At 43.9% G+C, this 15,187-nt stretch overlaps 1 protein-coding gene and 1 long non-coding RNA gene across 2 annotated transcripts in view; one reads left to right on the top strand and one right to left on the bottom strand.

Moving 5' to 3' along the window:
- LOC134347812 (uncharacterized) overlaps positions 1–15,187 on the bottom strand; it is a 40,263-nt gene that overhangs the window by 10,699 nt on the left and 14,377 nt on the right. The gene's annotated exons all lie outside the window — the stretch shown is intronic.
- zgc:153372 (uncharacterized protein LOC767695 homolog) overlaps positions 1–15,187 on the top strand; it is a 39,505-nt gene that overhangs the window by 20,416 nt on the left and 3,902 nt on the right. Inside the window, exons 5-8 of the mRNA XM_063050261.1 lie at positions 474–543; positions 5,982–6,063; positions 9,168–9,299; positions 10,186–10,328. Of these exons, the coding sequence (XP_062906331.1) occupies positions 474–543; positions 5,982–6,063; positions 9,168–9,299; positions 10,186–10,328 (427 nt within the window). The remainder of the gene's footprint in view (positions 1–473; positions 544–5,981; positions 6,064–9,167; positions 9,300–10,185; positions 10,329–15,187) is intronic.

Genomic DNA, 15,187 nt, shown 5'->3' with positions numbered 1-15,187 from the left:
GTGAGAAGAGGTAAAAGGCCAGAGCGGGGGTATAGAAGAAGAGGGGAGGGGGAGGGAAACATTTTACCAAGACTAGAAATCAATATTCATGCCATCATGTTGGAGGCTAACCTGATGGAATATAAGGCGTTGCTCCTCTGGGAATGGAAATTAAGATATTTGGCCAGCGGGTAGTTTGGCTTTTGGCAGATGGAACAGAAGTGCTCTATAAAGTGGTCCCCCAATTTATGATGGGTCTCACCAAAGGAGAGGAGGCCACATCAGGAGCACTGGACACAATAGACGACCCCAGCAGATTTGCAGGTGAAGTGTTGTCTCACCTGGAAGGACTGTTTGGGGCCCTGAATGGATATGAGAGAGGAGGTAATAAATCCCAATCTGACTCTGATTAGTGTTGATGGATTCAGTGTATGGTCTGCTTCTATCCGTACAAGCTTTAACCATCTAATAAGATTGTTCATATTTCCCTTCAGCTCAAACTGCGTCATCTGCTTGTGCCCAGACAAAAAGGCAGTCTTAGAGGAAGCTTACCGTATCCTTAAGGTCAGTTTAATTTTAATAATATTAGAGTCTTTTTTTCTCAAGTTCAAGTTTAATTGTTATTCTACCATACATGAACACCCATGAACACAGCCAAATGAAGTAGCATTACTCTGGGGCCGTGGTGCAAATCACAATACCAACAGTCACACTGAGCACAAGGCCCACATAAGATATCAATAAAATACAGTCACACACAAAAAAAATCATCCAAGACCCTGAGTCCATGGGTGTTGGAGGAATCTGCAGCTGAACACAATTCAGCTTGTCTTCTGCTGAGCGAACACTGGGAGGCAGCGCCGACTCTAACTTGGACGCCGCGCCACACCATCTCTGGGGGAGTGTGCACCGATTCCGATTCTCTGTCCACGGCAACACTGCATCTTGAGGCCCAGTCCTCACGCCAGCCCAGGCCCCTGCTGTTCGCTAGTAAATCACTGAATCCGACCCGCAGCTTTCCACATTAACAATGTCCAGTAGGGTCTTGTGATCACAAGAAAAGCAACTAAGACGATCGCTCGCTGTTAGACTGCACACTCCTTCACACACCGACTCCTCTGTCGCCGCTCTGACAGAGGCAGCAGCATCATCCGCACCAAGTCCAGATCTTTCAGTTTCTCCGCTGTTCTCTTTTCCATAGATGCTGCCTGGCCTGCTGAGTTCCTCCAGCATTGGTGTAGGTTGCTTGGATTTCCAGCATCTTCAGATTTTCTCTTGATTGTGAACAACTTTCCTGATGGGGTAGACCTACAGTACTTTAAGTTCTCAGTGTCCAACAAGGTCTTGCAATTATAAAAAATATGATTATAAGGGACAATAGCACCTTTAGTTGACCCTGTAGAAAGCGCTGTGATTGAACGCACTATGCATCAAGTTCTGTATTGGACCAATGAGATTGAGGGGTTTACATCCCGACCTGGCTAAGGTGGTCCCAGATGGGTGTGAATAGTTTGACTAGGCTCGCAAAGGAGGGTGAAAATAAAAAATAAGCATGTAAATGCTGGAAATCTGAGATCAAAACAAAATGTAGTAGAAAATTTCAGCCGATAAGGCAGCACCTGTAGGAAGAGAAATAATTATCAATGCTAGTCTGTGACCCTTCACCAGAACTGGGAAGAGAAAGAGAGAGAGAGAGAGAGATGTACATAGGTTTTAGGAGGAGGGAAGGTGAGAGTGTGGTGTGTAGAACAAGGGGAACGTCTGTGATAGGATGAATTGAAATGGCACCATGGGGATTGTTATCTGCATGTTAAGTTGTGAGGTTAGAATATAGATTAGGGCTGTATTCCATGTTTGTTTATTTATTTATCGAGATATGGCGTGGAACAGGCCCTTCCAACCCTTTAAGCCACACAGTCCAATAACACCCCGATATAATCCTTGAGTAATTACGGGACAATTTACAATGACTAATTAACCTATCAACCAGTATGTCATTGGACTGTGGGAGGAAACCCACACATACACGGGGAGAATTTACTAACTCCTTACAGCCAGGGGCAATCATTGAACCTGGGTAGCCTGTGAAAACATAGAAACTCAGAAAAACTACAGCCTTCAGCCCACAATGCTGTGCCGAACATGTACTTACTTTAGAAATCACCTAAGGTTACCCATAGCCCTCTATTTTTCTAAGCTTCGTGTACCTATCCAGTAGTCTCTTAAAAGACCCTATTGCATCCACCTCCACCACCATCGTTGGCAGCCCATTCCACGCATTCACCACTCTCTGCATAAAAAAACCTATCCCTGACATCTCCTCCGTACCTACTTCCAAGCACCCTAAAACTGTGCCCTCTCATGCTAGCCATTTCAGCCCTGCGAAAAAAGCCTCTGACTATCCACATGATCAATGCCTCTCATCAACTTATACACCTCTATCAGGTCACCTCTCATCCTCCATCACTCCAAGGAGAAAAGGCTGAGTTCACTCAACCTATTCTCATAAGTTATGCTCCCCAATCCAGGCAACATCCTTGTAAATCTCCTCTGCACCCTTTCTATAGTTTCGACAAGCTTCCTGTAGTGAGGTGACCAGAACTGAGCACAGTACTCCAAGTGGGGTCTGACCAGGGTCCTATATAGCTGCAACACTACCTCTCAGCTCTTAAACTCAATTCCACGGTTGATGAAGGCCAACGCACCGTATGCCTTTTTAACGACACAGTCAACCTGCCCAGCAGCTTTGGGTGTCTTATGAACTCGGACCCCAGGATCCCTCTGATCCTTCCACACTGCCAAGAGTCTTACCATTAATACTATATTCTGCCATCATATTTTACCTACCAAAATGAACCTCTTCGCACTTATCTGGGTTGAACTCCATCTGCCACTTCTCAGCCCAGTTTTGCATCCCATCGATGTCCTGTTGTAACCTCTGACACCCATTAACACTATCCACAACACCCCCAACCTTTGTGTCTTCAGCAAATTTACTAACTCATCCCTCCACTTACTCATCCAGGTCATTTATAAAAACACGAAGAGAAGGGATCCCAAAACAGATTCCTGAGGAACACCACTGGTCACTGATCTCCATGCAGAATATGACCCGTCTACAACCACTCTTTGCCTCTGTGGGCAAGCCAGTTCTGGATCCACAAAGCAATATCCCCTTGGATCCCATACCTCCTTACTTTCTCAATAAGCCTTGCATGGGGTACCTTATCAAATGCCTTGCTGAAATCCATATACACTACATCTACTGCTCTATCTTCATCAATGTGTTTAGTCACATCCTCTAAAAATCCAGTCAGGCTCATAAGGCACAACCTGACTTTGACAAAGCCATGCTGACTATTTCTAATCATATTATGCCACTCCAAATGTTCATAAATCCTGCCCCTCAGGATCTTCTCTATCAACTTAACAACCCACTGAAGTAAGACTCACTGGTCTATAATTTTCTGGGCTATCTCTACTCCCTTTCTTGAATAAGGGAACAACATCTGCAACCCTCCAATCTTCTGGAATATTCCCTGTCCCCATTGATGATGCAAAGATCATTGCCAGATGCTTAGCAATCTCCTTCCTCACTCCCACAGTAGCCTGGTGTACATCTCGTCTGGTCCCAGAGACTTATCCAACTTGATGCTTTCCAAAAGTTCCAGCACATCCTCTTTCTTAATATCTACATGCTGAAGCTTTTTAATCTGCTGTAAGTCATCCCTACAATCACCAAGATCCTGTTCCATAGTGAATACTGAAGGAAAATATTCATTCTGTACCTCTGCTATCTCCTCCAGTTCCATACACACTTTTCCACTTTCACACTTGATTGGTCCTATTGTCTCACGTCTTATCCTCTTGCTCTTCACATACTTGTAGAATGCCTTGGGGTTTTCCTTAATCCTGCTCACCAAGGCTTCTCATGGCCCTTTCTGGCTCTCCTAATTTCATTCGTAAGCTCCTTCCTGCTGGCCTTATAATCTTCTAGATCTCTATCACTGCCTAGTTTTTTGAACCTTTCGTAAGCTTTTCTTTTCTTCTTGGCTAGACTTACAACAGCCTTTGTACACCATGGCTCCTGTACCCTACCATCCTTTCTCTGTCTCATTGGAACATACCTTTGCAGAACACCACGCAAATATCCCCTGAACATTTGTCACATTTCTGCCGTACATTTCCCTGAGAACATCTGTTCCCAATTTATACTTCCAAGTTTCTGCCTGATAGCCTCATATTTCCCCTTACTCCAATTAAACACTTTGCTAACTTGTCTGTTCTTATCCCTCTCCAATGCTATGGTAAAGGAAATAGAATTGTGATCACTATCTCCAAAATGCTCTCCCACTGAGAGACCTGAGTCCTGACCAGGTTCATTTCCCAATATCAGATCAAGTACAGCCTCTCCTCATGTAGGCTTAGCGACATATTGTGTCAAGAAACCTTCCTGAATACAGCTAACAAACTCACCCCATCTAAACCCCTTGCTCTAGGGAGATGCCAGTCAATATTTGGGAAATTTAAATCTCCCACAATGACAACCCTATTATTACACCTTTCCAGAATCTGTCTCCCTATCTGCTCCTCGATGTCCCTGTTACTATTGGGTGGTCTATAAAAAACACCCAGTAGAGTTATTGACCTCTTCCTGTTTCTAACCTCTACCCACAGAGACTCAGTAGTCAATTCCTCCATGATTTCCTCCTTTTCTGCTGCCGTGACACTATCTCTGATCAGCAGTGTCATGCCCCCACCTCTTTTGCCTCCCTCCCTGTCCATTCTGAAACATCTAAAGCCTGGCACTCTAAGTAACCATTCCTGCCCCTGAGCCATCCAAGTCTCTGTAGTGACCACAACATCATAGCTCCAAGTACTGATCTACTCTCTAAGCTCACCCGCTTTGTTCTGATGCTTCTTGCGTTAAAATAGACACATCTCAGACCATTGGTCTGAGTGTATCCCTTCTCTATTACCTCCCTATCTTCCCTCTCGCACTGTCTCCAAGCTTTCTCTATTTGTGAGCCAACCGCCCTTTCCTCCGTCACTTCAGTTTGGATCCCACCTCCCAGCGATTCTAGTTGAAACTCTCCCCAATAGCCTTAGCAAACCTGCCTGCCAGGATATTGGTCCTCCTCGGATTCAAGTGCAACCTGTCCTGTAAAACTTTGTGGTAATCACTACGCTACAAACAAATGTATGCAACAAATGTAATCGTTTGTTGATGGGAAGATATAGGACTTGCCCATCAGGCTTATATGTAGGATAGCATAAGGCGTGGAACAATAGCTTAGCAGTTAGCATTAAGTTATTACAGTGCCAATAATCTGGGTTCAATTCCACCACTGTCTGTAAGGAGTTTGTACGTTGTCCCTTCAACTGTGTGAGTTTCCTCCAGGTGCTCTGGTTTACTCCACATTTCCAAGGAATGAGTATATGAAATGACTGCAAAGTTTGAGGCAACAGATTGCTAACACCCCTCGGGGACAGCCAAGGATTGGCAGTAAATGTCTGCTCACTCCAGCAATGCCCACATCCCGTGAATAAAACGTCAGATATTACAGAGTTGAGTATATTATAAAAATAGTTCTTTCACTCCTCGTTCGTTCACTATGTGCAATCATGGCCTATCCATCACCATGCTTGTTCTTGGCAAATTTTTCTACATTTGCCTTCTTTTGGGCAGTGTCTTTATGAGACTGGTGACCCTGTCCATTATCAATACTCTTCAGAGATTGTCTACCTGGCATCAGTAGTGGCATAACCAGGACTTGCAATATGCACCGGCTGCTCATATGACCGTCCACCAGCTTCATGTGACCCTGATCGAGGGAGAAGCAGACTAGTGGAGGGAAGGAGTGCCTTACACCTCCTCTAGTAGAGACGTATCTCCACCCTGAAACCCTTTACATTCCTCATACTTTTCAATTGTAATTGAAAAGAAAGAGAAGCCAGTTGTGAAAAAAAATAAATCCCAGGGAATCTTTTGTGTGTTGCAGGAAGGCGGAGAAATGTACTTCAGTGACATGTACGCCAGTGAGCCTCTGGACGAAGAGCTGAAGAAGGACGTTGTACTCTGGGGTAACAATTAGCCGGCTGCATTGTGCAGCCCACTAGAGCTAGTGGGAGAGTGTATCTAGGTCCAGAAGGCACAGCCTCAGCATAGCAGGACATGCCTTTAGAACAGGGATAAGGAGGAATTTCTTTAGCCAGAGTGTTGAATCTGTGGAATTAATTGCCATTGGGTAACTTTAAAGTGGATCTTGATAGGTTCTTGATGAGTAAGGATGTCAAAGGTTATGGAGAGAAGGCAGGAGAATGGGATTGAGAGGGATAATAAATCAGCCATGATGGAATGGCGAGCACATTCAATGGGACGACCCATCCTCATGTCAGATCCAAACACTCAGTACAACCAGGAGACAGCCTATGCATAGTGATGTTTATCTCTACCAGTAATGATAGCCAGACACTCTCTGGGAAACTTTCAGATACCACAGACTAATAAGGCATAAGACATATAGAAATTAGACCATTCCTTAAAGGTTAACTTGCAGGTTGAGTCGGTGGTGAGGAAGGCAAATACAATGCTAGCACTCATTTCGAAAGGACTAGAATATAAAAGAAAGGATGTAATGCCAGACCACTCTTGAACTTGAACTTGGAGGACTGTGAGCAGTTTTGGTCCCCTTATCTAAGAAATGTTGTAGGAGAGGGTCCAGAGGAGGTTGATGAGAATGGAAGAATTAATGTATAAGGAGTTTTTGATGGTTCTATGTCTGTACTCGCTGGAAAAATAAGGGGGAGTTCTCACTGAAAGCTTTCGAATATTGAAAGATAAAGTATCTGTATGGAGGCTGTTTCCTATAGTGGGGGAATAAATCAGCCATGATGGAATGGCGACGTAGGTTAGGGGGGCCAAATGGCTAATTCTGTCCAAACCAAGCAATGAGAACCCAACTGACTTAACCCGTAGCCTCCGTGCCCAGGTGATTCAAGTGCTTATCTGGACTTCTCTTAACTGCTGGTGTAACAGTGTTCATGGTTATTAACATCACCCCTGTTTTAAAAATAAAAATCGCCTCACAAATCTCCTTTAACCTTTCCCCCCTCACACCCTGTCGATCTAGAAGCAAGATTGCCAGGGTGGGTAGGCCGCTCTACTGCCAGTTCGTTAAGGTGGTGGAGAATGCATATGGGAATCTTACCTTCATTGGCTCTGGTGTCAAATATAAAGGCAGGGATGTAAGGTAATAGTTATAAGGAGAGGTTGGTTTTATAGAGGTCAAAGTCAAAGTTGAAAAGTCGAAGTCGAGTTTCTTGACATCTGTATAAGTACATCCTCCAAGTGGACCACAACGTTGTCATGGTTTGGAGGATTGTTTGTCTCAATGGCCTGGAAAGCTAGGCTGGCTGGAGGCCAGACTAAGATTGGTCCACTGGTCCTCCAAGTTCAGGGGTTTAGCTCAGGGCTAATAACACTGACAGGTAAAACAAAATTGTTATGGGAACAGCAACAAAGTATCCTTCTACATCAGAGTTGAATGGTATTCCAGAGTCTCCACCCAGGACTTGCATGACTGACTGTAGTGAAAACTAAGAGGAAGCTACTGACCCAATGAAGGAAGCTAACCTGAACCGCACCTGGGACACAATAGAGAAATTGGCTAAGGACAGTCAGAAATAGAGGACCTTCATTGCTGCCCTAAATGCCAGTCGCATAATGGGCAGTTGTAAGCACAAAAACATGTGCACAGTTGCAACAAAAGACTCGGCATTAAAGGCATGTAATATTCACAAGAAAAACTTAAATTGAGCATAGTTTTAACAAGGAAATATAATTAAAACAAGAAAAGCCAAGTCTATTGTAAAAGAGTGGTTATAGTTCAAGACTCAAGTTTATTTGTCAAGTGTATAAGACATTGGTGAGGCCTAATTTGGAGTTTTGGTCACCTACCTACACTCACTTGCTTACCGCCTATTACGACACTGGCATTTAGAGCAGTAATGAAGACCCTCCATCTTGGCGGTGTTCTGGGCTTCCTTCATTCTGCCAGTAGCTTCCTTTCCATTTTCACTTTGGTGCTATCCCTGCTCAGTGGAACAAAGCCATTTCAGCCCTACGGGCACCACAATGGCATAGTGGTCAGCGCGTCACTATTGCAGCTTGAGACGTCAGAGTGCAGAGTCCAACTCCAACACCGTGTGTAAGATGTTTCTGCACATTTTCCTGTGACTGCCTGAGTTTCCTCCCACAGTCCAAAGAATTACCGGTTAGTAGATTAATTGGTCAATGTAAATTGTCCATGATTAGGCTAGGGTTAAATAGGTTGGTTGCTGTTCCATGCTGTATCTCTGCGTAAATGAGTTAGTGAGTGGTGGGGTGGAGATGTGTCTCTACCAAAGGAGGGCTAAGGCGCTCTTTCCCTCTGCTAGCCTGCAGGTCACCCCTGGGCAAGGTCTAGCACCTTCTTAGCCCCCACCCCCTGATTAGGGTCGCATGAAACCATGGGAGCAGATGGTGGATGGTCGTATGAGCAGCTGGTGCATATCACAACTCTGGGTTATGTGGCCACTGAGCCAGGCAGACAATCACTGAAAAGTATTGATAATGGCCTGGATCACCCATCTTGTAAAGACACTACCCAGAAGAAGGCAATGGCCAACCACTTCTGTAGAAAAATTTGCCAAGAACAACTATTAGACCATGATCGCCCATGTCACATGGCACATAATGATAGTGATGATGAAATAATTTACAAGGGGAAATGGTAAAATGAATAGTAAAAAGTCTTTCCACGTGTTGGGATGTCTAAGACAGGAGGACGGAGGTTAAGAATAACAGACAGGAGGGGTAGAAGTAATGTGAAGGGAATGTTTTCTGTTGGAGTCTGCAACACACTGACTGTGGAGATGACGGAGGAAGAAACACTCACTAGTTAAGACACTTAAGAATATGAACGCAATGCAGGTAAACGAGATTAATGTTAACAGGTGCCCTGGACAGCATAGATATGCTGGGCCGAAAGGCCTGTCTTGGTGCTGCACCATTCTATGTCTCTGTGACCACAGTGACTGGAGTGGAGAGGTATCTCATTAGCAGTCAGTGCCATAGGATGTTGTGGATGTGATGTGATAGGTTCTAACCCAATGCATCACTTTTTCTTTATGTGTTCTTGTGGAAGGGGAGGGACTGGCAGGTGCCCTGTACTGGAAGGACTTAATCAACCTGGTGAAGGCCGTTGGATTCAGTACACCCTATCTTGTCACTGCCAGTCGCATCAAAATTCAGAAGGCAGAAATTCTCAAGCAGACTGGTAAACATTTTTTCACTCTTTTCCCATTGTTTTAATCTCAGGACATCTCCCCTCCCTCTCCCACTCCCATCCCAAATTGCCCTCTGGAACTCAATCCCAAAGTTCTCACACTGGATCTTATTCCATTATTTGTCACATATGCTCTATTGCTCTCTACAACTCTTTCTCTCTCCCTCATTCACAGACCTATATTACTCTCTTATTCTCTCCCTCTATTGCTCTCTACAACTATTTCTCTCTCCCTCGTTCTCAAACCTCTATTACAGTACTCTCTATAACTCATTCCCACTTCTCTTTATGATTCGTACTTAGCCAGCTCCCAGTTCTCTGGATATCATCCACTTTGTCTTAGACACTGAAGGTTCAGGAACAGTTATTACCCCTCAGCCAGCAGATTCCTGAACCAAGGTGGATAACTTCACTCACATCAACTCTGAACTAATTCCACAACCTACAGAAACACTTTCAAGGATTCTACAACTTATGTTCTCAGTATTTATTTATTTATTTATTTATTTTTGCGCCTTTTGTCTTATTTTGCACATCGGTTGTTTGTCAGTCTTTGTGTGTAGTTGTTTTCAATGAGTCTATTGTATTTCTTTGGTTTTCTGTAAATGCCTGCAAGAAAACGAATCTCAAGGTAGTACAGGTCGACCTTCACTAATCCAGCACCATTGGGACCTGAGGAGTGCCGGATTAGTGAAAATGCCAAATTACAGAAGGATCACATTAAGCATAATCAGTGCTGGATTATCGAAGGAACCGGATTACAGGTAGTCGGATTAGTGAAGGTCGACCTGTATATGGATATATACTGTATATGTCCTTTGAGAATAAACTTATTTAGAATTTTTAACATTGATCTTCTGGTAATTAATTTTCCCAGGAGATGTGCAGTACGCCTCTGGAACTTACCGCTTTTTCAAACTGCCTGCAGTGAAGAGCGAGAGGAAATCTCTTGTGACGTACAAGGGGACAGTGACTGACCACCAGCAAGAGCTGCATTTTGATTCAGCTCACGTTTTCAAAGTAAGAAAATTCAGGCCTTTGGCTCTCCAAAGAAACTTGGGTTATAATTGAGAACATAGTGCATAGAATGGAATGCAACAGCCCTTTGTTCCACAATGTTGTACCGACTCCTTAATCTACTCTGAGATCATTCTAACCCTTCCCTCCCACATAACCCTCCATTTTTCTATCACCATGTACCTATCTAAGTGTTTCCTAAATGTCCCTAATGTATCTGCTTCTTCCAGCACCCCGGCAGGTTGTTCCACTAACCCACCACTCTCTGTTTAAAAAAACTTACCTCTGACAATCCTCAATCTTCCGATCACCTTAAATTTATTTCCCCTCATATTAGGTGTTTTTACCCTGGGGGGAAAAAGTCTCTGGCTATCCACTCCTCTTATCATCTTATACATCTCTATCAAGCTCAGGTTCAAGTTCATTGTTGTCAAATTGTACATATATACAACCAAGCGAAACAATGCTCCTCGAGGAAAATGGTGCATCCACAAAACATATATCACACTCAGCACAGAGTCATAGAAAACTACAGCACAGAAACAGGCCCTTAGGCCCATCCAGTCTGTGCCAAACCATTTGAACTGCCTAGTCCCATCGACCTGCACTGGGAACGTAGCCCTCCATGCCCCTCCCATCCATGTACCTATCCAAACTTTTCTGAAGCATTAAAATTGGCCCTGCTTCCACCACTTGCACTGCTAGCTCGTTCCACACTCTCACCATTCTCTTGAGTGAAAAAGTTTCCCCTCATGTCCCCCTTAAACATTTCACCTTTCACCCTTAAGCCATGATCTTCAGTTCTAGTCTCACTCAACCTCAGTGGGAAAATACCTGCTTGCATCAACCCTATCCCAGCCCTTCATAATTTTGTGTACCCCTATCAAATCTCTTCTCAATCTTCTATGTTCTAGGGAATAAAGTTCTAACCTAATAAATCTTTCGTTATAACTCGGGTCCTCCAGTCCCAGCGACATCCTTGTAAATTTTCTCCTTACTTTTTAATCTTATTTACATCTTTTCTGTAGGTTGGCGATCAAAACTACACACAATACTCCATATTATGCCTCATCTATGTCTTATACAACTTCAACATAATATCCTAACTTCTGCTCTCAGTTCTTTGATCTATGAAGCTCAACTTTACGACCCCAACTACCTGTAACACAACATTTAAGGAATTATGGATCTGTATTCCCACATCCCTCTGTTCCGGAGGGAAATGTGACACACTCTGGGTTTCCCTCCACAGATGCTGCCTGACACAGTGGGCTCTCCGGCTTTTGCGTGTGCATTTTTCTGCAATCCTGTACTGCTGTGCTGGTTGTGGCCAGCAGATGGCAGTCATGGGCAGGTTGGCCCAAGGCACCTGACTCTTAAAACACCAGATTCTGCGGATGCTGGATATCTTGAGCAACACACACTCAAAACACTGGAGGAAGGGTCTCGGCCCAAAATGTCGACTATTATGTCCATAGATGCTGCCTGACCTGCTGAGTTCCTCCAGTATTTTGTGTGTTGCACCTGACTGTTGGTGCAACTTGACTGTTGTCTAGTTTTTATGTTTTGAGATCAAAATCAAATTTATCTCATTGTTTTGCATCAGCAGTAGTATAAAAAGCAGTAAAATGTAAATTGCACACTAAATAAATAGTGCAAATGAAAGGATTAACAAGGTGGAGGTCCTAGGTTCAAGGGCTTTGTACCTCACATGGGTCTGGGAGTTCCTGTCGGAGCAAAGTGCATTTTGTCATTGGTACGGCCGTGCAGAGGAGCTGTGCTGCCAGTGGAGAAAGTGGCCCATTCATCAGAACGTGCTGAGAATGGAGGATCCATGCCACTACCAAGAATCGGTAAAGTCCATTGATGAGGTAAAAGAAGCAAATATCCTGGTAATGGAATTAGAATTGGTTTATTGTCTCATGTACCAAAATACCTGAAAGCTTGTCTTGCATACTGTTCATACAGATCAATTCATTACACAGTACATTGAGGTGTGGTGGTTGTCCATTGTATCCAATGATGACGGGAAACCTGTGTGAGAGAATTTTTAAAGTGGAAATGTCATTGCATTGGGGCAGTTCCACTCTCTTGACCTCGGAAGTCCAAGTCCAGTGGTACTAGTAAGTGTCAAAAGCTGGGGACTTCCCTGGTTGCAGTGGGTGACCATGAGCCTTGTTGTGCCCTTCGCTCTCCATGGAGCGTTGCAGTTCCACCCTCCTGGCTGCTGGATCTCACTGTAGATTTCATCCGCCCGGCCTGCTGGAGCTGGCTTTGCGTGCCAGGACAGGCATTGAGGTGCCACAAGGTAAAACAATAAGAATGCAAAATAAGTAGATTCTGCAGATGCTGGAAACCTGGAGCAACACACACAAAATGCTGGAGGGGCTCAGCAGGTCAGGCAGCATCTATGGAAAGGAATAAATTGTTGATGTTTTCGGGCTGAAACCCTTCATTAGAATAATGTGTAACTGCTACAAAGTGCAGTGCAGGTAAACAATTAGATACAAGATTATAATAGGGCAGATTGTGAGGTCAAGAATCCAACTTGTTATACTAGGGAACTGTTCAATAGTCTTTTAACAGTAGGATTGAAGCTGTCCTTGAGCCTGATGATATGTGCTTTCAGGATTTTGTATCTTCTGCCCTTGCAAAGAATCTGATAATCAGGTATAAAATCCTCAAGATCAGGGTTTCCCAACCTTTTTTACAGTATGGATCAATACCATTAAGCAAGGGGTCTGTGGAGCCCAGATCAGCAACCCCTGATCTAGGTGTTGCTGTACTTGGCACAGGCATAGTCCAATCACTTGTAGTGCAATCACTCGAATTGAGTATGATGTTCTCACAAAGGGTTATTCCTCACTGGAGAATGCCACTACATGACTTTGTCTAATGTGGGGAGGCAGGCACCACATGGTCCTTGACAGAGTGGCATGTAATGCAAGATGGCTGGGGATCCTTCACTGCTGTTGTGATGTGTTAACATCTTCTAACAGCTCAATCGTTGAGGTCTTGGTTAGATTGTTCTTTGTGTGGAACCTCCCCCTTGACCTATTGCCATGGGCGACCCTACCTGGAGCTGAATTTCAGATGGCATCACTCTTGTGGTATCGGTCCCTCACAAGCCTCTCCACCACGACAGAGTGAAGATCATCAGAGAAGGTTTCCTGCAACTGCACTATAGCCAATCACCAGTGATGTTTGACTCTTCAATGGTACGATAACTGGTGCACAATGGGAGACCAGTCAAAGCTGATCTACCTGGGTGCAAATTTGGTTCAGCTTTTACAATCTCAGCTGACAAGATCGCGCAAAAACATGATTACAGTAAAAATAGGTTTTAATAACAGAATGTTGGTAATAGAAGGACTTAATTAGTTAAAAACTGCAGTAGGTCTTGATTACAGAATGAAATGATTATCCACAGTTTACATATTTGTGAGCTTCTGCTGCTGTAGCCCATCCACTTCAAAGTTCGACATGTTGTGGATTCAGAGATGCTCTTCTGCATACCACTGTAATAATTGTTAGCTTGAACCAGTCTGGCTATTCTTCTCTGACCTATCATTCTAGACGCTGTTTGCGTGATTAGTGGTCTCTGAGACACTCAAACCACACTGTCTGGCACCAACAATTACTCCATGGTCAAAGTCACTAACACCATATTTCTCCCTCATTCTGATGTTGGGTCTGAGCAACAACTGAACCTCTTGACCATGCCTGCATGCTTTTATGCGTTGAGTTGCTGCCACATGACTGGCTGATTAGATATTTGCATTAACGAGCAGGTGTACAGGTTTATATTAAATTATGGCCACTGAGTGTGTTTGATTGATTTTGGAGTAGGTTAACAGGTTGGTACAACATCGTCTGGCAAAATATCTGTACCATGCTCTACCATTCTAAGTTCTAATTTGCTTAACAGTATTACCGCACTATAGCATTAGCTTAACAATCAGGGTATGGTAGTGTAGTGGTTAGCTTCACCATTTACAATGCCAGCAGTTGGAAGATCAGGATTCAATTCCTTCTATGGTCTGTAAGGATCTTTGGATGTTCTCCTCACGAATGCATGGATTCCTTCAGGGTGCTCTGATTTCCTCCCACGTTCCAAAGACATAAGGGTCAAGGCTAGTGAATTGTGAGTGGGCTACGTTGGCCGAGAAGCTTGGCGACACTTGCAGGTTGCCTCCTTCACATCCTCGTACTGTGTTGGTTGTTGATGCAAACAACGCTTTTCACTCTATGTTTCAATGCACATGAGACATATAAAGCTGATCTTTGAATGGGACTGAGCTGCTTTGGCAAATCATGACAAGGATAATATTGAGGGGTCAAATATGAAGTGCAACCCACTCCACACTGCTGGACTCTGTGCTGTTGTGCACAGTGAAAGGGTCTGTTCCTGAGCTGATTATTACAGGATTACCACAATGGGCACACACTAGTATTCATGTTAAGTTAAAACATTAATGAAGTTACTGAAATTTGGATGAGACCCATAAGACATAGGAGCAGAATTAGGCCATTTGGCCCATCAAGATTGCTCTGTCATTCCATCATGGCTGATTTATTTTCCCTCTTAACCCATTCTCCTGCCTTCTTCCTGTAACCTTTGATACCCCTACTCGTCAAGAACCTATCAACCTCCTCTTTAAAAATACCCAATGACTTGGACTCCACAACCATCTGTGGCAATGAATTCCACAGATTTGCCACCATCTGAACACTTAATTCTGCATTCTCTTAGTGTTTTCTTCAAAGCACTGTTGATATGAAATGAGCCTTATCGATGGCATGCAAATTTATTTCCTCTGTACGTCAGTACATCTGACAATAATGAAGCAATTTACCAATTT

Source organism: Mobula hypostoma, chromosome 6 (assembly GCF_963921235.1).
Source record: "Mobula hypostoma chromosome 6, sMobHyp1.1, whole genome shotgun sequence".
Lineage (NCBI taxonomy): Eukaryota > Metazoa > Chordata > Chondrichthyes > Myliobatiformes > Myliobatidae > Mobula > Mobula hypostoma.
The sequence above is the reverse complement of the archived record's forward strand: the minus strand, read 5'-3'. Positions and strand labels throughout refer to the sequence as shown.